We start from the raw sequence: 27,102 nt of genomic DNA, 5'->3' as shown, positions 1-27,102 counted from the left end.
TAATGTTCGAGTACTCAGTATTCATTGTGTAAACATGAGATAGGCAGAGGTGTTTTTTTTGTTTTTTCAGTGAACCATTCAATCGTTTTTGTAGCCTGCAGAAATAATACGCTGATGATATTGTAATTAGTTTTGAGTTTAACGTTGATTTCTTTTCTGTTTCTATCAGGGTTCTAATATATTGCCACATTCGGCTGTGCAGTCTTCGCATTACGTTCATCCGCAGTTCATGTATCAACCATACATACCGGAATCGTCCTTGACTCCTTACCATATTCCACCATCGGCATCGTCGGCTGCTGCTACAGGTGAGTTTTTTCGTGCAACTTCAGTCGAGAAAAAAATGAAGAACGTGAGAGAAATAATGTGCTCGATATGTTACAGTGATCGGATCGGCGAAAGGTATACCAGATCGTGAGATAATAGACAGCAGGCAACCGCCTCAACCAGCGGAGCAGCAGGCGCAGCAGGTGGTGACCAATACATCCAGCATGACTCCTAGTCCACCTCTGGAGCTACGCAAGAAGAGCTCGCCGCATAATCGACTGAGCGATTCGCCGTTGATTACGAGCCCGTACGTGCAAAGCAACCGGAGCTTTTTCTACGACGAACCGATTCAGGCGCATAGGCCGTTACCAGCGCCGGCCAGAATTCGCGTCTCGACGCCACCTTATGCCAGCAAAGTACCTCAACAGAGCGGCGGCGAGCCGGTCGACATGTACGTGTCGGCTCAGTCCAGAGTCAACTTGGATACTTCACGATATACGTCGCACGATGACGCTATCGATAACGAAACACCGCCACCGAGACAGTTCATCGATGCGTCTTACGGTAGCCATCGTCCGACTCGAAATATTTTACCACCGCCTGAAACGGAGTTGGATTATTCGCGTGGACGTGTTGTACGGTTACGAGGAGATGACGATATCGTCGCTTCGCGTGATTCATCTCCGTCGCAGATGGATTCGCCTCCGTTGGGTGATTCGCCTCCGCAAGGAAATCTAGATGGAACTGTCTTAGTGGTATGTAACTTTAACTTAATGGTGGTTAGATTTGAATTACCCGAATATGGTTTTATTTTATTTTGTTTTTCGTCTCGTAGCAAATGTATCCTATCATATGGCAAGGCTTACTGGCGCTGAAGAACGATCAAGCAGCGGTTCAGATGCACGTCGTTAGTGGTAATACATCGGTCGCCTACGACGCTTTACCAACGTTACAAGATGGTTTCCAACCATTGCTGAGAATCGCTCAACGAATGAGATTAGAACAACCTCAGCTCGAACAAGTTAATAGAAAGATGGAGGTATGTAATCATTCGATTCGCGAGAACGATTCATTTTAATGTTCTGTAATTGCGTATGAAAGATGTACGACGATTGGCATATTTTATTCATCTGTTGGTTTTATTTCAAATTTAGATTAGAGACGAACATTGCACGATATTGGGCCTGCCTTGCGGAAGAAATCAAGAAGATGTCGTACAACAAGCTACCAATTTGGAATCTTACATCATTCCTTATCTGAGACAGAAAAAGGCTGCCGGAATCATCAACGTAGCCGCTCCCGGCACACAACAGGTATGTTGAAAACGATGCATATTTTGCACGTTCGTCGATTAGTGACCTATCGAACGTTTTATTAAATAATTTTTTCTTCTGCGTAGGCTGCTTTCGTGGTCCATGTGTTTCCGCCTTGTGAATTCGCCGACAACGTTTTATTGAACGCGGCTCCGGATCTCTATCGTCGTGTACAAGAAACCGCATACCTAGTTTGTATTATCGTGACTGTTTGAAAAAATGACGACGAAAAATTTCTCGATTTTACCTATCGCATCTATTGCTACCTACCTCTCCTATACCTATTTAAAGACACCGTGGCGTTTGTCACTATTCACGGACGTTAGCTTATACAATGTAATGAAAAAATCGAATTTAAAAAAAATGTATCGATATGACGGGAAAACGAATACTTTGCTTCGAAGAACGTATCACCTTGTTTTGAATAACTTCTCTTAACTACGAATTCTTCCAAAAAAATTGTTTTTTTTTTCTTTTGTTTCTTTAAAAAATTGATCTCATGTAATAATTTGTTATTTATTTCTGTGACGGACTTGTTAAAATTGTGTAATTTACTTATGTAATGTATATAATATGGACTTTGAAGTGTTTGTTTCTTCTAATGTATTATAACTGAATGTTTCTTTTTTTTAAACTATCCTTTTTCGCATAGTATCATTAAAATCACACGCATCTGTGTATCTAAACGTTGGAAAATTTTCTTTATAACGGGAAACTCGTTTTGTTTTTTTTTGAAATGCTCAATTTTATCGATACGTTGTTGAACTGTGTATTATGATTTATTATCGTAATGCATTGTATCACGATGAAATGACAATCATATAATATTGAATTACGTATAATATTTTAATCGTCCACTGTAACGTGCTTTTGTTTCATTCAATATGAGATTTTTTCCTTTTTTTTTCGCGTTTACCCTTAATTATATATTTTTTGAATTCTTCGGTATATCGGTATCATATACATAAGTACGTGAATATTGTAAAATATCGAATAATTAACGTGCACAAATCGAATATTTTTAGCTATTCGCGTTATCTGTAAATTTACAGATTTCGCCATTAGCCGACGATAATTCGAGGATTAATGATATTGTTGACTTTTGAAAGTTACTGGTTTTAAGAATTTTTGTAAACAGTTGAAGCGAACATAGTGAACAACTGATACTTTGTTAATGTGAACGAAAGGAAAAAAATTCCAAGAACTACTTATTGATATTTTACATTATCATGTATGTATTACGATCGAATACCCGAGAAGTTGGTGTTTCTCATTTGTTTTTTTCTCCCTCCCTCCCCCCTCTCTCACTTAAACCTCAGTACGGATTGAACCCCGATTGAATTTAGCACAAAGTTTTCTCTTCTACAGTTTACATACAGTAATAGCAATAATAAATAATAATACGGGAAGATTTTATTGAATTATGATTTTATATTATTGTATATAATGAAGTTGTATAGTTTTTTTTTTGTCAATCTTAGATGTTTTTCTATTTGGTTACCATATTATAAATTTTTTTTCCTCCCGATAAGTTTTTTTTGTTTTTTTCAATTTACCTTAAAGAAAGAATTTGTTTACTATTTTTTACTATTATTTTTTCTATTTCTATTTTATTATCCATGCATAAAAATAGAGGACGGAAAGAAAAATACTAAAAAATTTTTCCAAGAAAAGAAAATGTTTAAAATACGTAATGACTTTGGTAAAAATAATCACGTAGAGAATTTTTGCATTCGTACATTCCTTTTTTTGTGTTTCAATTAATTTTTTTTAACACGTTTTATTACTACCTTTTGAACGACGAAACAATACCATTTAAGAGATTCTGTTTATTCGAATGTTGTTGAGTACAAATTATTGTTAAATAATAATATAGAAAACCCGCGTTTTTGTTTTTTCTTTTGTTTGTTTGTTCGTTTGTTTGTTTTTTTTCTACTATTGTACATAGTATTTTAAATTTTGATTTAATTTATGAAAACAGAGAACATCCTGCGAGTATTGTGTACATATTTATAATTTTTTTTTACTTAATGTTATGTACATACTGTAGGTTTTATGTTAATTAATTTTTTTTTCTTTTGTTAAACAATTGCTCAAACTATTTATTTAACAAGTGTTATTTAAAAAAAAATGAAGAGAAAAGAATATAGCTTCGTATTTTGTAGCAGAAGAATGATACATTTTTCTCAAATGCAAAAATTTTATGTTTTCCGAACTTCTGAACACGAGCAAACCAGAACCACTACCTTCTCTTATTTGGCAGCGATTTTTTTTTACGTTTTTTCCTCGTATGATTTTTTTTAGCTTTATTTATTTGTTGGAAGTGTTTTCCTGTAATTGTTTTTTTTTTTTCTTCAGAAGTTCTCCATTTACTTTAGTCATTGAAAATTTATTTTAGTTGTTTTTTTTACGAGTAAATAAAAATAATGTAAATATTTCAGTTTTGGCTGTGATCTCCGCATTGCGTTGTAAATGTTAATTTTCAATTGTACAGATGGTATAATGAAATTATTAATAAATGAAAAAAATGAAACTAAAAGTGTATACATAATAATATATATTTGTGTATTATACATATTACTACATTATAAATAAAATCAACCAGTGATTTAAGTTATTCATAAATAAAATATAAAATGTTAGTTAAATGGTGTTTGTTTTATTTGTATTTTTTCTGTTTTGTGGAATTTTTAAATGAATTTCTTTCGAGAATGCGGAATAAATGCATTTCCAATAGCGAATACAAGCGGTAATTTTTTGAGATTAGTTTTTCAAAAAGTTACGGTGAGAAGCAGACGGGTGGAATTAAAACCCCGTTTTAGTCGATTGTTAACCACGCTACATGACATAAAAAAGTAGGTCTTTCACAGCAGGGTTGCATGGATCCGGATCGTTTTGGATCCGGATCATGATCCGGATCCTTTTTTTATGATCCGTGATCCGTGATCCGAATCCTTTTTTGACAATGATCCGTGATCCGTGATCCGAATCCTTTTTTTTTACAACGATCCGTGATCCGTGATCCGTGTAAACTGCCTCACGGATCAAAATGTTCACGGATCCTTTTTTTGTTGGATTTTTGCGATTTTTCTGAAAAATAACCTATTTTGGAGACTGTCAGTCGGCCTTTGAGCATTTAAGTAACGTTTTTTTTAGAAAAATTCTATATATTTCGATTTTTTAGATCATTTATAGAGCAACTGCAAAATGTCTATTTTTGTTCATTGTGCCAATGAGGCATATCAAAGAAAAAAAAGGATCCGTGAAGTTTTGATCCGTGATCCGGATTCGGATCCTTTTTTTGGCAATGATCCGTGATCCGTGATCCGAATCCTTTTTTATAAACGATCCGTGATCCGTGATCCAGATCATATTTTTCGCCATGATCCGTGATCCGTGATCCGGATCCTTTTTTTGAGGATCCGCAGCAACCCTGTTTCACAGCATTCAGTTCAAAAAATAACACTAAAAGAAATAGGAAAACGTCTTGGTACTGTTGAGTTTTTCTCAGAGGAAACAGTATTGATATTGGTAAGGGCTTTTCAAATGTTATGGTAGCTAGCTATTGGTTTTGGTTTTAGTACTGTTTTGTTTGCATACCTAATCCAACGTTTTTTCCGGTATTGTTAAAAAATTTGGTAAAATTGTCATTTACTAACAAATGAACGGATAGTTGAGTACAGGGTGCCCAGAAATATCGAGCACCCCTAAGAAAGTTTTTCATTAAAAATATAGGTTGGCAACGTGAAATATGTAGATGCATATGATTGGTGGAATGTTATCTCCCCAGTCCAACAACCAATCATGTGCTATCATTATTATCATTCACTGTGATCAACCAAAGTATTTTGGTAGAAAACTTTTTTAGGGGTGCTCGATATTTCTGGGCACCCTGTGATCAGGGTTGCCACGATCCGGATCAACAATGATCCGGATCATCGATCCGGATCATCTTTTTGTGATCCGTGATCCGTGATCCGGATCATTTTTTCAGGCAAGATCCGTGATCCGTGATCCGGATCATTTTTTATACCATGATCCGTGATTCGTGATCCGTTGAATTTGCCATTTACGGATCACCTATCACGGATCATTTTTTGGATGATTTTTGGAGAAAACGTGTGCTTCTTTAGCAATTTTTCTGAAAAGAAATGTGATTTTTTGTCATTTATTCTCAAAATAGCCAAACTTTTGGTCAATTTTGGAAAAAAGTGGTATATTTTGGGATTTTTTACTGCTAAATGACGAATTTTGGCCGTTTTTCTAAAAAACAAACATTTTAAAACGATCCGCAGAAATTTGATCCGTGATCCGTGATCCGGATCAATTTTTTGAGCATGATTCGTGATCCGTGATCCGGATCATTTTTTACTTGATTATCCGTGATCCGTGATCCGGATCGTTTTTTACAGCTACGATCCGTGATCCGTGATCCGGATCAATTTTTGAAAAACCGTGGCAACCCTGCCTGTGATAGATATATGTACCTAGTTACCTACATAAGAATAATAATTTTTTTTTAATGTAAAAAAACGATAACGAATAAAAAAATTTGAAGTTTAGATCAATAGAAGCTTCAACTTTGCGTTTAAAATTTGATGTAGCTGATAGAGCTTAGGTTAGCTAGCTTTAAACTATGGTAAATAGGTAGGTATAGGTAGTATTTTTTAAAAAAACAAATAAATAAATAAAAAATTAGACATTTTTGTTAGAAAAAATGAAATTTAAAATTCTAGTTAACGGCATTATTTGAATAATATGAACTTTTATTTGCAGTGAAATCTTGTTCCAGTCTTTCACCTAAATTCTTCAATTTTCAATAAAAATAACCAGGAATGTGGCCGGGCCCAGGTCCAAGCCCCAAAACCTTAAAAACTGTAACCTTCAAAGCCTGGCACCGTTTTCTCTTAAAACCAAGCCCCAAGCGTGAGCCCTGAAACCCGAACTGTGTTCAGGGCTTTTCGGGGCTTGTGTAAATTGTGTAAATTACTATCGTACTTACCGTGTCTGTGTTAGTCTGTGCATCTTAAAATTTATATTCTGTAGGTAGTTCTTTGGGCATTAAAAAACGATAAGTACTTGAAAAATTTGGACAATAATTAAAAATTCCAAAAAATTTTAATTGTTAATTCTGATTTAAAAAAAAAGAAAGAACTGTTGAATTCAAATATTTTGAAAAAAGTCAAAGCATACACTAGTTTGTGCAAACTGTCTCAAAGAACTTGTATTTCAAATTTCAGTCAATTTCAGTCTGGGAGAGGATTAGGCAAATCAATAAAATCCCCATAAGACCAATGTTAATTCAAGTTCTTTGCCAGTCAGCCAGTCTGCTTGCAAATTAGGCAAAAAAATATCCAGAAATTAAAATTTTTTTTTCAACAGAACATCAAATAAGATTTTACTTTAATTCTTCATCAAAATTGCAATTATTTCAAGCCCCGAAAAGCCTTGAACACTTCATTCAAGCCTTGGACACTGAGCCCTGAAACCCAAATCCAAAAATTTCCCGGCCCCAATCCAAGCACAAGACTTAATAAATTTTTGATTGAAAGCCCAAGCCCCGAAACCCGGAACTCGAAAAAAATCGTTTGGGACCGCATCCCTGAAGATAATAATAAAAAAAAAACAATAAAAAAACCTCAAAAAGCGTCGGCTTTCAGCTTTCAACTTTTAGCTCTCGGCTAGCTTTTCAAGTCTGGATTCTATTTTTCGCTTTGATACAATACATATTATATTTTTTTCTTTTTAATATTTAATAATAAGTGAGTAGGTAAGTATGTACTTTGCAATTTGCATCGTTTCTAGTTGTTAAGTGTTAAATGAGCTAAACATTTATAAAATATGTAAGTACTTTTTTATTTTTATAATTTGAAACTTTACAATGATCAATTATACAAATGCAAGTTTTAAATTAATTTACAGAAATGAACGTTGATTTTCGTACAAATTTGAAATCACGTTGTGGAAGTTACAATTACCTACGTATACAACTGATATAGTTAAGATTATAGTACCCTAGTTAAGATAGGTACGCTTTAAATGTTTAAAAAATATTTTATAATCTTGCAGGTTGAAACAATAATGTCGTAAAACCATCACAATTTCGAAACATTCCAAGGTATGCTCTTTTAAAAAATGAATATAAGAAGAGAAAAAAGAAAATGAAAGAAAATACAAGGTACATAATAGTATAAATAAACCTATAAGTAGGATTTTTATAAATATTTTTTATTATAGAAAAAAAAACACGTATTAACATTACAAATAGGTAATTCAAGTTGATTTTTTTTTTAATTCGCTTTTTTATCGAGAACATTCGATACGGAAGCGAATCAAAAGAGAGGTTCGTGTCACTGTCACCTGCAAAGTATGCAATCGGCACCGATAAAACAGCATAATGTTAATAACCAGGTCGCTATGAAGCACGATGCTATTGTTCCAGAGCTACCATCGTGAACTGCGGCTGGTAATTCGCCTGCGAAAAAAGGAAAAAAATGAATTTAAATTATGAAAATTAACGTAGCCTTAACGAAATTCAGGAAAACCTTGTTAAATTATACACAAGAGTAATATAAATTGCCTACACATGCCAAATAAAGGCATAACCATTTCACGCAGTATCAAGACGGCAATTAGACTTATCTGTTGTAAGTAGATATTATTATATGGGCTTTTTAAAATCTACATATCTGTTAATCTGCGGAATTTCGCTAAACATCTCTTATAATAAGGTTTAGTTCTTTGAAATGATTGTATTAAGTATTACTTTGATAATTTTATTATTGGGAGAGAATAGGTACACTTTTTTTTTTTTTTTTTTTTTTTTAATAATCTACGCAGGCAGATGGTATTTTCAAATGTAGATAGACTAATTCGAAAATTTTTATGCACCACTTGACTTGCAGATAGCAAAGTTCGAATGATGGCAGAATTTCAGTGATTTCAATTTCAGTAAGAAAAAAACATGTAGGTACCTACCTACGTATTATATCCACTTTATAAAGCTTGATAACTATAAAGAAAAAAAGCAATAAATAAAAAGACTGTCTTGCGTTACCCCTTGAAAAGTATACAAGGTGTAGTGTAAAAAGTGAAGTACCTACACATTAATGTTGTCCTCTGCAATTTAGAAAGCAATAAATAACGAAATTCTGTACAAGTTTGAAAATCTCTATTTCGTTGATATTATACTCGTGCGTTTGAAACTAAGATACCTATTAGAAAATTGATATCTTAACAAAGCTTATATATGTATCTAGATATAGGCTACGTTGTAAACTCGCACTTTCATCTCTAGCAAAGACGATATTGTAATTTGAGAAGTACACGAACGCTAACGCTTTTCCTACAGATTTATTATTAAAGAAAATAAATGAATAACAAATTATAAAAGGCTTGCCAAAAAGATATTTTCGCTTATGACATCAAATAGACCTACAATCTCAAAATTTAGCCTACCTAATATAAAATGAAAACACTTTCAAAAACTGTAATGCAAGCATCGCAAACTTTCCGAACAGCAGACAAAAAATTCAAAAAGTTTATACCTTACTTAACCAGTTCACTATGAATGAAACTGTAAACCCGCCTTTCTGCTCAACTGGTTTACCTCAACGCAACGTCCACAGCGCTTCACTTATTGCAAAAAAAAAAAAAAATGCTCTTTAAAATTCACACGCTCAAATGGTCTCAAATTTCTTTCTTCTAGGACCTCAAAACACCTAATTCCTTAAAAATCTCGAAATCGATTTTTCGAGCGAAAACAATACTTTCCTTACAACGCTACGCGCTGTTCGGAAAGTAAACAGCAGAAACGGTAGATAGGTATGTAATATAGGTATACGCGACGACGAATACGCCGCGCCGCGAAGAAGAGAAATCTTAGAAAGGCGGAAAACGAGGAATATTGTATTTATTAAAATGCGGCGAATATAAATTATACGATGGATATTATTTTCGACGTATTTTTCAAGACAGAACGAAAAGGAGGAAAGGTGTTAGTTAGATTCATTTGTAAAGAAAAAGTTGAAATTACCCTCAGCTTACGATAATGAAGTTCACTTAATTATCAACTTCTTTCGGGTTCGGCTGGTACCTTACCTACGTTATTTCGCGTGCGTTTTGTGGCGAAAGAATTATATCGACGACGGAGATAAAATTTAAAGAATGGGAAGAAAAAACTTACTAGATAGGTAGGTATAAGGTACCTACTGAATTCGATGTTAGGTAGATTTTTTCATTTTATAAGTGAAATCTTGGCAAAATACCAGTGTTACCATCAGTAACAACAGAAAACAACGTACAAGTCTGCTGGCTTTATTATATTATGTTTGCCAAACTTATATATTCTTCTCGTTATCAGAAAAAACATAAAATCACAAACGGTGTTCAACTTCCAAAATTCTATTGTTAATGTTCTAGTCAGCGAAAAGTAATTTTTTCCTCGACTGTGTACGCATTTTAATACCTTTGTTCAACATCAACACCATAAAAATCTTAACATTTGTGTACTACCACCTACGTTGCGATCCCACCTATTCATACTGGGTGTTCCGTAACACGCGAGGAATACAAAATTACAAATACATTGCGGATGTACTGTACTCGTACACGCCAAATTTCAGCATCCTATTAGGTTCATTCAAAGAAGTGGGGACATGATACATTATAAGGTTTTTCAAGGTTGAAAAACGGTTGAAAATTTCAAAAATTTGTAGAAAAAATGGAGAGGTACCATCAAGAAATTTTAAACGAATTTAGCTATGCCCATGCCCATGCCCCAAGGTTTTTTTTTTTTGATAGTCAAAAGTCGATGCAACAAACGCAAAAAAATAAAAAAATATACGCATTTAAAAACATGTTTTATTGCTGTTTTTTGCTGTACCTATTTAGACCTTCAGTGTTGAAATTTTTGAAAAAGTTTTAAATTTTGAGCAACGCATGAAAATGAAAATTTTTTGATTCTCCAGGGTGGCTCATAATATGTACATAATATACCTAGAGACCAGAAATTGTTGCAAGTTTTCTCGCTGATGTTTACTTTTGAAAAATTTCATCAAGCCGTACAGCTGGGAAAACTTCTCAGTCTAAAAAAATAAAAAATACAATATTATCCGAAAAGATATCCGAGTTCTTCTGAGTAATTTCTTTTTTAAAGAATATACCCTCCCCGGATCCTCTTAGTTGCGCCCTTGAGCAATTTTGATCTCTTTTTATGAAAGTCACACGTCATCCCCTTCATCTCACCTAAAAAAATAGAACAATTGAAATCTGAAATCTGGGTCATTCCATGTCAACTCAACCAACGTTTTTGAGTCATGTCTTTCGATTTCGCTCAATTTTTTTTTACAATATATACCCATCCAGTAAGTAAGAACCCCGCAATTAGTTTGGTCCCAGCCCCCTCAGAGGTGGGTGGGGGGGCTTCCATTATCTTCACATTGTCTCGAGGTACTCAACTTCAGCAGCCCATTACTCCAAAACTATGATACTTTGATCAAAACTGATTTCACAGTTCAAAAGAGCATTGCATTTAAAACTTTTTAAGCATTTTGAAATTTTCAAAATAGCGCTAAAAGTGGGAGCTAGCGAGCTACCATTTGAAATTTTGAAAAAATTTCCATAGACGGAACTTTTGATGCTTTTTCGAAATATTCAAGTTTTGAGATAGGATCTCTTAATGGAGGGGGAGCACTTCCACCCCCAATTTTGGGCGAAACATTCGAAAGGTTTTTGGTGACGCTGAACACGAATATGACGTCAGATTTTTTATTGGACCCGTCTACGGCCCCCAGCACCTCCCCTTAAGGGGTAACCCCCAAAAAAAAATTGTTACATTCGTGTGACACATGAAATAGTATGGTTTCAATATCGCTGAACACAAATAAAGCCATAGTTTTTCAAATCGACCTCACTCATGGCCCCCAGAACCTCCCCCGATAGGTAAAAGTTCAAAAAAATTGTTGGGGGCCGTGGATGGGGTTCAATAAAAAATCTTACGTCATGTTGCGTCACCAAAAACATACTATTTTATGTGTCGCACGAACAAAATACTTTTTTGAACTTTTACCCCCTTTGGGGAGGTGCTGGGGGTCATGGATGGGTTCTATCAAAAATCTGACGTCATATTCGTGTTCAGCGTCACCAAAAACATACAATTCGATATATCACATGCCCCAGATTTTCTTTCGAATGTTTCGCCCAAAATTGGGGGTGGAGGTGCTCCCCCTCCATTAAGAGATCCCGTCTCAAAACTTGAATACCTATTTCAAAAAAACATTAAAATTTTCGTCTATGGAAATTTTTTCAAAATTTTAAATGGTAGCTCCCACTTTCAGCGCCCTTTTGAAATTCAAATTTTCAATTTAAAAGTTCAACTTTCAACTTTTGAAAATTTCAAAATGCTTAAAAAATTTTAAATGCAATGCCCTTTTGAACTGTGAAATCAGTTTTGATCAAAGTATCATAGTTTTGGAGTAATGGGTTGCTGAAGTTGAGTACCTCGAGACAATGTGAAAATAATGGAAGCCCCCCAGGGGGCTGTGACCAAACTAATTGCGGGGTTCTCATTTACTGGATGGGTATATATTGTAAAAAAAATTGAGCGAAATCGAAAGACATGACTTTCAAAATCGCATTTTTTTGGTTGAGTTGACATGGAATGACTCATCTGTAACATTCAATCTCGTTATCCATTATTGCATTTGCAATTTCACGTCCAATATTTTTTTTTTTTTTTTTTTTTTTTTTTAATACGAGTACTCATATGGATTTGCGAATTTGTTTTCCACTTTAGTTTCCACAATTTTGGATGATTCGAGATTTTTCATTTTTCAATTCAACATTTGAACTTTTCTAAATTTTTGTGTTAAATTGTAATAAGTACTTATCATTTTTTTTTACTTATTGTATTTAGTTAGGTAGGTAACTTGTTTGTTAAATCACAGTCAATGTTTTTTATTTATTTCCCCCTAATTTATCTTGATTGATCTTCCAAAATTTAAATGTGTTCTGGTTTTCTGAGTGACTACGAATTTGAAATTTCAACTTTTCTAGTTTGCATGCTCCTTTTTGATTTAAGATGGTTTTTCTCACAATTCATTTTTACTGATTTTTTAAAATTTCGATATTTTTTGTTTTCTGGGTCGTTTTAAATGTAAAATTTTCAACTCAACTAATTCCTTAGATCCTCATTTAGTTTTTTCATCATCATTGCAGATTTTATATTTTCAAAAATGTAACTTTTTTGTACCATTAGAAATTTTAAATTTCAACTTCTGCAAATTGCATGCTCATTTGTTCAATTTTTTTTTTTTTTTTTTAAATCAATTCCCACGTGTTTTTTTCATAACATTTTTATGTACCTATTTTTCAACGTTTTAGACATTTTAGAGCAGAGTTTTTCAAATTGTAATTTTGATCATTTTTTTTTAACCTTATTATTATTTATACTTATTTTATTACAGATCCGATTTGTTTTCTGACATTTAATTTTTCCTTTTTCTGTTGTTGTATGTATATTCGTTCGTTTCTAATTTTTTTATTTCAATTTCATCGTTCGTAATGTATTTTTTTCCAAAATTCATTTTGTTTGAAATTTCAAAATTAATTTCTTTCATTGTACGAGTAGATTACATGACATTTTTAAAAAATCTTGGCTCTTTATTTGTGAGAATTTTACAGAACAAAATATTCAAAAACACGCACTAATAAACATCAAAAAACCTTTTTGAGATACCTATCTATAAGGGTAAAGTGCCCTATTGCCGACCAGGTGCCTAAATCCGACCACCAGCATATCTCGTCCAATAATGCCTCCACTATCCGGGAGAAAATGTTTTCTTATGTATTTTTCGCAGATAAAAGATTAAGACCAAAATCACAACCCAAAACCCAAAACTCGCAAAATTATTGCCAAAAAACGAAATTCAGAAAGTGAAAATTAACTTTTCCGGCAACTTCAATCGCCTGTTGCGTAAATGTGTGATTCTTCCTAAAAAAAAAAGCTTCGATTAATTTTAAAAGTTCATAGTTTTATGAATAAAAGGTGATAATTAATTTTTCGATCGATTAAAGGTAAGTTGCATAATTTTTCCATCAAATTTATTTTCATAGGGTGCCCTAATTCCGACCACCAATGATTTGGCTATATACTTGAAATTTTTATTTTCCTGGATTTTCGAAAAAAACGCCAAAATGTAAAAAATGGTGTGCTGATGCTATGAACAAAGCTGTAAAAGCTGTAAGGAAACGAGAATGTGGGTATCTAAAGTCGTCTAAACAATTTCCAAGTGTTTCAAATGGGGACATAAGATTTGTGATGAGGGGTCAGAAAAATGTAAAAAAAAATTGAATATTTGTTCCCCTTTGCTTAAATAATTAATTGCCTTTCTATTTGTGTCATTTCAATTAATAAACAAGGATGTTGACATATTATTTACCTTCTTTTTTTCAATTTTTTTGGGGTGGTCGGAATTAGGACACCATTTTTGCAATTTTCGATTTTCTCTGTTTTTGGAAAAAACGTCATAAAAAATTTGTGGGGGGTTTTAGGTTTAGTGGCTTTATGGCATTAAACTAGAGGTATGTGGCTATCATTTAAGCCATTGTGCGCGCAGCTACGTCAATTACAGGTCTCATAATTCCAAAAATCAATAGGGCACTTTACCCTTACTTATGAAAGATAAAGTACGAGTACCAAAGATTTTATACAAATTTTTTATGATTTAAAATAACTGATGCAAAAATATACGTTTCATAATTTTTTGAATAAATTTTTTCGAAAAATTTTCACTCTTACTGTACCTACATGATAACGGGTTTTCAGAAAATGTCATCAAATATCGATCTTTCATGCCTGAAAATATGGTTTTGCCTTTTCCTTGGAAAAATTTTGGGGTTCGCCTCTGATAAACATCTTTACAATGATCTCACATCAGATTTATAATACGTTGCCTATTATAGTACCTATATTTAATAGCTAATATTTGGAAAGATTAGAATTGCGTTCTTGAATCTTGACGGGAAAAAAATTTAAATAAATCATTCACTCCGGTCAAACGATAGGTCACACCGAATGGAAAAGAGTACCCTAGAGAAAAGAATTTTTGCCACACAGATATTACGATGGTAAACATCTTACGTCGATGTTGCAATTTTTTAAATAACCTAAATCATAAAAAAAATTCAAACCACCAGTGGCGTCGCTAGACAATCTGAACAGGTGTGCCAATTTTCAAAATTATGAAATCAAGTTGTAAAATTTCCATCCCCCCTCCCACCAAAATTCTCATTCTGACCCAAAAATGTTCTTCTTTTTTAAATGATGTACGGGTTTGTTCCTGTGCAGTCTCTTGTCTCTCATTTTGTCATTCTTATGCACAGTATGGATTCTGATCAGTTTAAGATTTTCGAGAATCTGGATTTTGGATGTTTTTTTAAATCTCTTTTTTAAACATTTCTGAGAGTACTTTCACCAATATTTGAAAACCTCAAGTCTTCTTTTCCTATGTAAAATCCAAAATCCATTTTCAAAAGCTGCTACCCAAGCAGATTCGATCTTTGTGGATTTATGAATCTGCCAAGATCCAGATTCTCGCAAAAAGCTGCCAAAATCCGTGTAAAAAGAACACATCTATTGATTTTGTTTTGCCCTTCCTTCAATTATCATCTCATCATCCTCCTTTGATGTAAGAATCCGTGCGAAAGAATCAATACAACCATTTAGCAAACCAAATTGCAAGTTCAAACTTTTTTTATACCCGGAGGTAATTCATTTGTAATTTTTTTTTTTTTTTTGAGAATGAACAGGTGTGCCCGTGCACACCGGGCACACCGGTTAGCGACGCCAGTGCAAACCACCGTCGGCTTTTTCACTCTTCAACTACCAATTTTAAACGATATTTTCTGTGCCGAGAATCGAAAGTTATCCTAAGTGGTTCCCAGATTGTTACCAACGCGTAACATTTGAATTTTCAAGTACATATTTTAGTTGACGAGCGACGAGTCCAGCATTATTAATTTTTTCTAGGCCTAGGCTGAACAAATAATTTGAAAAAATATTTGTCGAATTGAAGATGTCTTTTGATTACCTACATAACTTACATTTTGAATGATTTTTTTTTAATATGTGAGAATGTATTGTATTAGTAGGTAAATACGGCTAATGCTAAAGCTGATTCGTATTCTCAAAATCTTCTTTTCGTAGCTAGGTACCTACTTAAATGTAATTTCAATCTACAAATTTATATCAAACAAATAAGCCTGAAAACACGAGAACTTTATTCGCTATTAGCGATATTAGATAGGTACTTTATACTTGTCGATGAAACAGGTAAGATGAATCCAACTCGTTTAGTTTCTAGACGAACACAAACCTAACCCATTGATATGTACAAAAATGAATCGTTGTTGAAATAAACGAAATTCAGTTTTCACTGCATTATGAACATGTAATCTTTTACGAATGAACCTCGAAGCCATTGAAAAGTACTCGATCGCAATAAATTAAAATAATTTCCATTTTGTGACAAATGTTACGTCAAATTGCGCCAAGCTAAGCTCCATATAACAATATACGTGCTATATAAAATATACGTACATCGTTTAAACGTTGCTAGAAGCAATAAAGAAACGAATCTGCATGACGGATCGTCTTCTTAGCAATAAATCGAACCATTTACGTATCATTTGTTAGGTATTAATAAGACACAGAGATGGGGGGAAAAAAATCTCGTCAACGAGAGGGCAAAACCGATTACAAGGTATACACGCGAAAAGGAATAAAAGCTAATTTAAAATAAATTATGTGACACTGTATGCAATAATAATAAAGGAAAGCGCCGAAGGTGACGCGTAATCTAAGATTCCGCTTTCAAGAAAAATCCTCTAACGATTCCTTGGGGAAAATTCAACGGGTTAGTTTTTCGTTACATCAGTTTATATACTTAACAGTGGTTCGAAAATACTGCTAGACCGAAAAATTGCCGGCCATTTTCGTGTATACGAAGCGTACGAGTAAAGTGGGTTTGTTTGTACATAGATTGGATATACCTACTTATATGTAGGTAGGTCTAGGTACACAAAGGCTACAAACATTTTACAGTCAATTCTCTGTTTCACCATTACATTTACTTCCTGTGTACAGGAATAGATTATTCGAGTTTCCTCAAAGTGTTAGTTCTTCAAAGAAAAAAAAAAAAAAAAAAACTAAATAAATGAAAATAATATACGAAGAGAAAGAAGATGGGTATTTCACAATTTAAAAATTTTATCTCAAAATTTATGCGCAAAAGTAAACCAAAAATTTAAAATCGACTGGTACGAGATAGGTACCTATTTCATTGTTTGGTGAACTCATTATTCCGCAGAGAAAAATACAATACAATCAATTCAATTCTTTCAATTACCGTTTAAGATATGTACAGAAACTGAAGCAGCTGTCAGCTGTCCCACGCTGCAAGTATAATTTCCAGAATGTCTTCTCTGCGCTTGTGGAATTGTGAGTATAGAAACCGCAGTACTGGTAGAAGCATTTACGTTCGTCCTGGAATATATTGAAAACACAAGCAATGTATTTGAAAGAAAAAAATTCAATTAAACGAGCAGAAAAAACGAAAATAATACGAAATTTCTGTTTAGTAGGTAGGTACCTAAATAAAGAAATTTTTACATTTGATAACTTTTTCTAATCAAAAAAAGTCCTTCTAAAGGCAAATCAAAGGTCGAAAATGAGTACCTATCCGAAATCCGAATATCACAATAAGACAACTTAGGAAACCAATTCAAATGCAATATAATTCTAAACAAGTTCATTTTCAAAAATATAAAATTTTATTTCTATAGAATTTTGATTTATGACGAGCGTATGATGCACATAACATTATTTTTTCCTTCTTTAATCTTTACTTAACCTTTGCATGTGAAAACAAAGGCAATAGGTATCTTTCAAGTGTACACGTCCCTACGGTAAATTACTCCGCGATATGTATTTTTTCTTTTTTACCAGCAAAATATGGCAGCACAATTACTACTTTACAATTCGTAAAAAGGTAAATTACCGAGTAGAAATATTTTTCACATAGGTATAGGTAGAGGTACGTGGTGGGCTAGTAAAAACAGTAAAAATTACTCGTCACGCTTGTTGACGAATGCTCTCTTGACGGGTTACGAACTATACGTACTTAAGCCCTTTGCGCATAAACATAAGATAGGTACCCTACCCGACATGGTAACATGAAACCAAGTTTTTTTTTCAAGTTTCAAAAGCCCATCGAAATTTTCCGCGTGCTTGAAATTTTGTTCCCTTATGAAAGATATAGGTATCTACATATGTAACATTTTTCGCACTAGAAACCGTAAAGAGTAAAGAGTACCTTATTTGAGAATTTTTCGTGTTTACGATGTTATAAAATTTTGCACCAACAACAACTACGTACAACAAAAAAGCGAAAATTATAATTTCAAATTGGTCAATCCGCTCGTCGCTATGTTGCTAGTTAGGCTAATAAATTCAACATTTGATCTCCATTCTCGAATTTTCAATGGCTTTTTAAACGACGAAAGAAACCCGACGAATTATCGATTACGTTTCGAGAATTGCATTCTCTGTATAGTCTTATCGAATAAATAAGTGTATGTATTTAAATGAAGGCGAATCGAGAATTAAAATGGTGAAAAAAACATTAGGTACCTATCTATAGTATCCATATAGCCATACTTACGTGATTCCTTTAGCAAGTATAGTGTTGGCTTTCCACCAAGTTAGCGTGTCCACCGAGGATTGTATTTGAGCAGCGAAACAAGATAGTTCGACGTGACTGCCAGCTTTGTAATATCGCTCGGAGATTATATTACCTTTTTCGTCAATAATTTTCAGTTCGGGGGCTGCACATAGAAAAACAAAATCAGACGTTTTCATCAATTCATTCGGAAAAATTATCAAACAATTCGAAAATGAGTTGACTCTATACGTGAATGTGGAAAGTGATTCCTTAAACTACCTATTTTGCATAAATAATTTGAAATGGATCCTCAAGGTTACTTAATGATTGATGAAAATAGAGAAAAAACTTTCGAAAATTTTCTCAATCAGCCCCGTCTTACTTCACCTACTGTACTTGAATTTTATAGGCAGTTAAATCGAATAATTTTGAAAATACCTACTATAAAATCATAACAAATTTTTATACCTACAGGGTGCCCAGAAATATCGAGTACCCCTAAAAAAGTTTTCTACTAAAATACTTTGGTTGGTCACAGTGAATGATAATAATGATAGCACATGATTGGTTGTCGGACTGGAGAGATAACATTCCACCAATCATAATGCATCTATGTCACGTTGCCAACCTATATTTTTAATGAAAAACTTTCTTTGGGGTACTCGATATTTCTGGGCACCCAAATCCATTTGCACTTGGCAAAAATAATTCCATTTTTTTTCAGGTTTGAGTCAACACCAGAATTGATCACAAATTCCTGATACATATTTAGCTACATGTATAAGACTTTTAGAATGCTTTCAGAGTTGGAAATTATTTTTTATCAATCACAGGAAATTCTGCTGAATTATTGTTCCTAAACAGCTGATAATTTTCAGCAAATATTTGTTTATCTTAGGTAAAAAAGCTCGTCATATTTGGTAAAATACTGATAATCTTTGACCATGTAGGTATTGGCAATTTATGGTGAAGTAAGTAGTCCTAAGTACCTACCTACTTACTAGCTGGTATTTTTGGGCAAAATATTCCTACTGGTAATTTTTTGTAAATTAGTGGTAATTTTTTGTAAATAACTGTTGATTTTTTGTAAATTACTGCTAATTTACTTGGTAAATTGGTACTGGTAAGTTTTTTTTGATAAATTACTGGTAATTACTTTGGTAAATTAGTGGAAATTACTTTGGTAAATTACTGGTAATTTTTTTTTGTTGGTGAATTGCTAGTATTTTTTAAAAGTAAATTACTCAGGGATGAAAAGCTAGCAGAAAACTTTAAGCCAAAAGCTCAAAGCCGAGCAGAATTTTGTACTTGGCCAAAAGCTAAAAGTTTTGTAAGTTTCATTTTTTCCAAGCCAAAAGCTAGCCAAACGTTTAATTTTTTTGGTTTTTTCAGAGGCTATTTTACAGAATTCAATTCTCTAAATTCAGAAGAAACAAAAAAATGAAAAAAATTTAATTCAATTTTATTTTAATGCGATTTAATGAAATGAAAAAAAATAATAATTCTAGCAATGAATGTTTTCCACTATCACTAATTATGAAATTAATGTACCTGATCTAATTTTTATTTTTATTTTTTTTGTAAATTGGTAGTGTATCAGCTAAAAGTTTGAAGTCAAAAGGTTAAAGCCAGAAGTTTAAGCTAAAAGCTTAATGAAATATAGCTGAAAGCTGTTAAATTGAAAATAACCCATACAACAGTGACCATGCTAATTTCGATGTGAATGTTGACCCATCTATGTACATCCGTCACTTTTGGATTGCCACATGTCGATGTGAATTTCGACTCTGTGTCGAGCCAATTGTTGATGTAATTGTCGACCAATGTTGATCGGCATTTATTGGCTCGACATACGGTTGAAATTTACATCGACATGTGGGATCCAAACCAAATGTGACGGATGTGGATGGATCGACATTGGCATCGAAATTTATGTCGACCTCCAGCAACGCAAAATGTAAGATTTTAGTTTCAAAATTCAAATTTTTTTCCAAAAATGATTTTCTCTTACACTCTTAGGTTGCCATTGCTCGTGCTGAAAGCATCATCCACGCGGAGGCCACCTCCGAGAAGTACAGCCAAAAAGTCCATACAATCCAGTAGTTGAACAATGAACATTAACTACTAAACTAATACATTTTCATGTCTACAACATGTCGATGTTAATGATGATGTGAAATTCGACATCAACAAAATACATCCACAATATCAACGTAATTTTTCAAATTTGAGAAATCTTTGAAAATTTGGTTGATGTTGGTGTTGATGTGTTTGTGGATGATCAACTTAAACACTAAAACAGAAATTTTAATTCTGAAAAATTGGTCGACATAGTTGTAGATGTAAATTTTGATGCTCGAAATTTACATCTACATGTCGAGATGGAATGTCGAAGTGTCAGAAATAACGAGAAAATTTTGAAAATTTTCATCAACCTGGCTTCTTTATGGACAGAAGATTCCTATTAAATAACTTATTGGTCACTTTTCCATCATTATGTTGGAAAAAAACGTAGTCGATGTAAATGTCGACGTCGACAATTGTTGTACGGCAAGGGAAAGCCATTGGAGGCCAAAAGTTTGGCTAAAGCAAGCCGTAAAAATCGAGATAGCCGAAAGCTAAAGCTACATATAAGTTTCATTTTTGCAATTTCAAGTTAAAAGCCAAAAGCTGAAGTTTCATTTTAAGGCTTTTCATCCCTGAAATTACTGGTAATTTTTTTTGGTAAATTGGGTACCTACTTAATTTATATGGTAAATTACTGGTTATTTTTTGGTAAATTTTTGGTATTATTTTGGTAAATGAGTGATAATTTTCATACTTAGTAAATTACTGTTTTTTTTTTGTTTTGGTAAATTACTGGTAATTATTTCCAATAAATAATTGGTAATTTTGGTGCATTTTATTAGTAAATTGTTGGAGATGTTTGGTAAATTACTGGTGATTTGGTAATTCATCATTATTATTGGTGAATTGCTGGTAATTTGAGATGAATATAATTGTCAAGTTTTTTGCTCGGGGAGTGTGTTCCAATTTTCAAAATAATCATAAATAATGCTTCCCAGCACTCTGATAAGTTCCTGAAAAATGTCATTTATGTAATTTTGAAAACTTGAAAAAAAAATCGTTCATAAGGCTACCAAGTTATTCAAGCAAAAACATTGAATCCACGATTCAAAATTTTCCTTGTTGAGGAAATTTCATCTCATTTTCAAAAAATCGAAAAATACACTAAATTACCTGCCTGAAATTTTGGCTGGTTATGTATTTTTAAATCTTCTTTCACAAGTTCAAAAAATTTTCTAGCGGCGCGGCGTGGACAGTGGACATCTTTCTCGTTAGAAGCGAAAAAAATACACAGAATTTTCAATTTAATTGTCTGGGTAAGTTTTTTCTTTGGCTTATTATAGCTTTTCATTAGAATCAGTATTCCACTCGTAGGTGTTCTTGTGCATGTGATTAAATCGTATGGTTTCGCGCCTGAACCAATTTCAAAGTAGACAATATTTTTACCGTATACGTTATGCGATTTGTCTTCTCCGGGGAAATACTTAAGTACCTATTTCAGGAGACAGACATGGCACATTGGCACACTCATGATAATTCCTTTTTTTTTTAAATTTAGAGTAATTGGTGAATATTTGAAACAAAATCAAATGAACTGAGCGTTATGTTATCGTCAAATCTCGTTCACCAGCTACCAACTCCTAAATAGGTATTAGGTAAGCATAATTATGTAGGTAATATGGATTAAACTCAAATGTAGGTCTAGGTACAAGGTAGGTAAAGGTATCCCAAAAACTTGAAACAAAGCTTAAATTTATCTATAGGTGAAACATGTTTTGATACTGGGCCACCTACGTTTACAACAGCAACTTGCACCCTTCGTACGTCTACGTTCTACGTAGGTAGGTAGGTAGGTATACCTATGGTTGGATGTTGGATAATATACGAAGCCGAAATTGGGACGACATAGTTCGAAATTTATTGTTCTTTTCGTGTTTCACCAGTGTACTTCTAGTTTGTGCAGCAGCAAAACCTTCGTCGATATAACATTTATACCTGAGGGTAATGTAGTGTGAATACGGATATGATATGTAACTAGACGTTGAGGAAGAATTCTATTTTACTATAAATGTAAGCAACTTTTAAAGGTTAAATGGTCCAAGTTCTGAGAAGTTAAATATTTTCCGTAATTTCTGCTCTTTACTCGTATTTTGGCAAGGGCTATCTAAACTAGGTTTTTTCAATGGTACCAAAACCCTGGTGTACTCTGTCTCTGGATTCTGGACTTTTTTCCTCCTTCGTCGCTTGCGCGAGGATAAAAAACGAATTCCACGCACCTTTAAACAACGTTGTAAATTCACTAAAACACGTTGCTCGAGAATTCTACTTAGATACCATAACCATACCTCACTAGAAAAAAATGATTTATTATATTAAAATTCGCCTCGTCTCATCAGTCATGATAAGAATGCGTCACCTCTAATGCGTGCTTATTATTATGCGGTAACGCATTCCTTTCTGCTTTTATATTTTCGTCGGCGCAGTGCCATCTTCACTTGCTTTAAGTTTTTACTCATCTGCGTAGTTTCCGAAAAACATCAATAAGCACAAATAAAGCATAGTTTGAAAATATTTCGCGCCAGAAAAAAAAGGAGCAAATAAATAACCCGCTGTAATAATACATTGGTAGGGTCTTATAATGAGAGGCTTAGACTGCCTCGAAAACTTATACACTTCTTACAATGAGGTAAGTCAAGTAGGTACCATAAAACATATCCAAAAATATGATAGCACGAGAAAAGGTACCGTAGAATTTTTTCCTTTCGAAACTCGCGCTTTGTAGGTATAAGTAAATTTATGTGAAATGAAAAAAATTCACTGCAGCGCGCAGCGTTTCTATAAAGTTGCTGTCAGAAATTTTTTGTTAGTCATTAAGCCAAATTTCCACAAGTGATGAAAAAAACCAGACCTTTGAGATCAACATTTTCACTTTTTTAAGTGTTTGTATTTACATAGGACATTGAAATACAAAAAGGCAAACTTTCCCCATGAATAGAGTAGGTACTTACCGATTTTAATCTTTTTAAATTAACTATTTTAAATTTGGTTTTATTACTTATATGTACATATATTTTTTTTAAATTTATGTGAACATAGTTTTCTATGGTGACATTTCTTCTGAGAATTCTTTGAAAAGAAATGAAGCTTTCAATTATTTTGAATTGTTTTTTTTTTCATTTTTTTAAAAATTTATGTGAATAGTTGAGAATTTAAAAAAAATGAACTTTTATATTTAAAATGAAATAAATATTAAAAAACGAATTAATGTCATACTTAATTCAATTGAAATATCCCTGATTTTGTTTGAGGGTTTTTGAATAATTTGGGGAAAAGTATCATTTTAAAAGACAAGACTACACTCAAAAAATATGGCTATGAAATGATATTAAAATTTTTCACGTCCTCATATGTGAGTAAAAATATCAATAGAAATATTGATAACTTCGGCTGTTTTTAAAATTAAATTTTAAAAGTTTCCAATTTGGCTTTAAAATTTTTGTTTTTGTTATTTTTTGGTTTGAAAAAGTAAATTTTCCATTTTCCAATTTTTTTTGTAACTTTTAAATTTATGTTGCATTGATAGGTAGGTATTATTATTTTTTTTTTAATTTTAGAACACAAATTCTCCATGCAGTTTTCTATGACGATATTTTTTTTTTGAAAATGTTACATTTTAATTTCACTAAAATGAAATTTTGCTTTAAAATTTTGGTTTCTATTGAAATGAAATATACAAAATTTTATATTGCCTGAGCTTTGAAATTTTAGTTTTTCATTATACCGCTGTAGCAGTTTGTCTCGGCTTCCTAGATTAATTTTGCAAAAATTTATGATTAGGTAGGTACTTGAATTTTTTCAACGTATTTCCTTCCTTGTTACAAAACTTTTAAATTTTCCTTACATTTCAAAGGAGTAAGTATACATATATCAAAATATGATTATTTTATCAGATACCGATAGGTACCTACAAAATGCAACGGCAAGCTGATTTTTAAGTCTCGTGTTTGAAGGCAAACATCTCGATTCGGAAAGTTTAAATTAGCACCGTCCAAGTACATGTACATTCGTTGTGATTGAAATAATGTATAAACTGGCAGATAGTTGCTAATTGATATTTGACGGTGTAATACGTACGTAGTTGCAACGATGAAGGATGAAAAGCGAAGACTTGAATTAGTGCAAACAATTTGATTTTCTTGTAACGACTAACTATGTAAATGTTACATCTCGACTTTGTTTATTAGTTTTCGACGAAAATATCGTCTGTGGACAAAATCAAGGAGAACTAAAGTAGTGTTCGACTAATAAACACCCACGGGTGCTTTTCGTTAAAACCGCAATGTAAAATCTGTCTTTATGAGTTTTACTTCTTTTTATCAATTCACATCAACTTTCGTTCAAAAGAGATTTAGGTACATAGGTGTAAAAATAAAAAAATTGGAAGATATTTCTTTAAAAAAAAAAAAAAGAGGCGGAGCCTATTAAAGCTTGTTGATATTTCAGTAAAATAAGTCATTCGACATTTTTTCCCAACAATAGATAGGTAGGCAAGGCAATGTAATTTCTATGACGTTTAAAATTATTAAAATCATAAAAAAATAGGTAGGTAATTTTGAGAATTTTCATCGCTTAGGTTATTGGTACTAATTGTAGTAGGTTTTTATGAAACCCACCAATCACCATCTGTACCTACAAACCTACATATATGTACCTAGGCTATAAGAAAACATAATTCAAACTCTCAATAACACGATCATATTTGTATTTTGCCTCAGCTAGTAATTATTTATCGCTAGATAACAAGAAAACTGGAAGAAACCGATCCATATTCCGGATTGCTAGAGTTAAATATGTTCGAATCTATTTAAAACTTGATGATAAGTAAATGAAAAGATAAAAAAATTCAGCGATAACGCGAAACTTAGTTTTAGAATATAGCATAGATTCAAATTCAACTCTACATTAAAATGTTTCCAAGTCAATAAATTTTAATTCGCTTCTACGTTCTTCGAATATTTATGGTTTTGTCGGTAAACGTAAGATAGCTTTAATTTTCCAACTTTCATTCCAAATACAAAACTTCTCAATAATACTCCTCCATGTATAAGTGCTACTAACGTTAACAGTAGGTAGGTATTTTTTTTATATCGGTAAGTTTGTTCAGGGTGTGATGTAATTAGCTTATTTTTTCTTTTATAAATTAGTGTAAAACCATCCTCTAAATCGCATCGAATTGAATTGAGAATTACCGATGAATGAAAACAATAGAAATAGATAAACTTGAAAAATTAAGTTTAATCAAGTTTTTATACCTACGTTTAATTCCTGTAGCTAAAAGTTTCTAAATCGAATGAAAACTTCAAGTTTTCCTGCACATCTCTGAAAGGTTGAGTGAAGTTTGTTTTAGATACAATTTTTTTAAATATTGAATTAACAGTTAACACGTTGGTGTGAAAATTACAATTTTTTTTGCTTCTAAATTCACTATAGTACCAACCTACCTAACTACTTTCATTTAAATTCACGAATAAAAAAATATTACTTAGTTACAAGTTTTCTATCGTGTACCTAATTGAAAAGGGGACACGCTCTCACTCAATCAAATAAAAACCAAATTCATTTTCATCATTTTTTTTTTTTTTTTTTTAAACTTCAGTGGAATCTCGTCACCGCGATTTTGATCATCTTTCTCATCAGAGTATGAGAAATCCAAGAGGGGACAATTTTGAAAGTTTGGTTTCAAAATTTAAAAATTTATTTCTATATTTCTAGGTACACTTCGGTTGACACAAGTGGAGATTAAAGTATATTTTAAAGGCTTTATTTTTTCAAAAAAACTCGCCAAAATACCAAAATGCACGATTGGACAATTACAATTCTACCTATTTGAAAAATAAACCTCTCACTATACCTACTTGAATTTTATTTCGATATTCTTTTTCCATCATTCAAAATCTGCTCATTGTTTCCGCATCGAATGGCTCCTCTCTTAGGTGCTCGTGGGAATAATTTTTTTTTTTTGAGAAATTTTCGTATTCCTATTCAATAGTAGGTAAGTAGGTATGCAATGCACTTTACCGAACGAAAAATTTAATAAACACGAACACGAGTGAGAAAAAAAAACGACTTCAACGGATAAATTCACGCTTTCAAAGGGGTACAAATAAAAAATGTTCTTTCCCTAAAAAAAGGCAAGCAAAGTAAATAAATAACACTCTAGCAAAATAGAAAAAAAAAGTACCTACTTCTACGTTATTTCAACGAAAGAAGTATGTCGATTGAAAGCATTCAAATTGATTCGATTGGTTTTGGTTTTATTTAAAACCCTAAAATCACCACGTGTCAATTTACGAATGGATAGGTAGGTTGGTAACACTAAACTAAACCTTTTTCTAGCGCGAAGATATTTCATAAATGGCTCATATCGGTTTAGTCATTTTTTGCCAGTTACAAATAAGTGGCGAAGCCACCCAAAATGTTGAAAATAATAAGAAAACAACGCGGAAAGATAAGTGGTATATAGTCTGGCTGTTTTATATCATTTCAAGATTTACTATTCTACTACCTTTTCATAATCTCAAAATTTTGCAAATACCTACGCACGCGGGTATTTCTTCTTATTAATTCTAAAGAACAAAAAAAACTATTGCTGGATGAGATATGTACAGTAGGTAGGTACGTAGATTTGTTGTGTCAAAATGAACTTAATATGGGCTACGTGCTAGATAAGTATT

General features: G+C 32.7%; 2 protein-coding genes across 8 annotated transcripts in view; one reads left to right on the top strand and one right to left on the bottom strand.

Moving 5' to 3' along the window:
• The window catches only part of spen (split ends), a 110,578-nt gene extending 106,350 nt beyond the window's left edge, over positions 1-4,228 (top strand). For all 6 annotated transcript variants that reach the window (XM_065354705.1, XM_065354706.1, XM_065354704.1 and 3 more), the window contains 5 exons: positions 170-308; positions 385-1,022; positions 1,103-1,306; positions 1,422-1,580; positions 1,667-4,228. In XM_065354705.1, the coding sequence (XP_065210777.1) occupies positions 170-308; positions 385-1,022; positions 1,103-1,306; positions 1,422-1,580; positions 1,667-1,795 (1,269 nt within the window). In that variant the 3' untranslated portion in view covers positions 1,796-4,228. The remainder of the gene's footprint in view (positions 1-169; positions 309-384; positions 1,023-1,102; positions 1,307-1,421; positions 1,581-1,666) is intronic.
• Positions 4,229-7,411: 3,183 nt separating this feature from the next.
• The window catches only part of LOC135838895 (uncharacterized), a 117,738-nt gene continuing 98,047 nt past the window's right edge, over positions 7,412-27,102 (bottom strand). For both annotated transcript variants that reach the window (XM_065354718.1, XM_065354717.1), the window contains 3 exons: positions 18,302-18,464; positions 16,988-17,124; positions 7,412-8,055 (listed from right to left, as the gene is read on the bottom strand). In XM_065354718.1, the coding sequence (XP_065210790.1) occupies positions 7,937-8,055; positions 16,988-17,124; positions 18,302-18,464 (419 nt within the window). In that variant the 3' untranslated portion in view covers positions 7,412-7,936. The remainder of the gene's footprint in view (positions 8,056-16,987; positions 17,125-18,301; positions 18,465-27,102) is intronic.

Source organism: Planococcus citri, chromosome 3, assembly GCF_950023065.1.
Source record: "Planococcus citri chromosome 3, ihPlaCitr1.1, whole genome shotgun sequence".
Taxonomy (NCBI): domain Eukaryota; kingdom Metazoa; phylum Arthropoda; class Insecta; order Hemiptera; family Pseudococcidae; genus Planococcus; species Planococcus citri.
The sequence above is the reverse complement of the archived record's forward strand: the minus strand, read 5'-3'. Positions and strand labels throughout refer to the sequence as shown.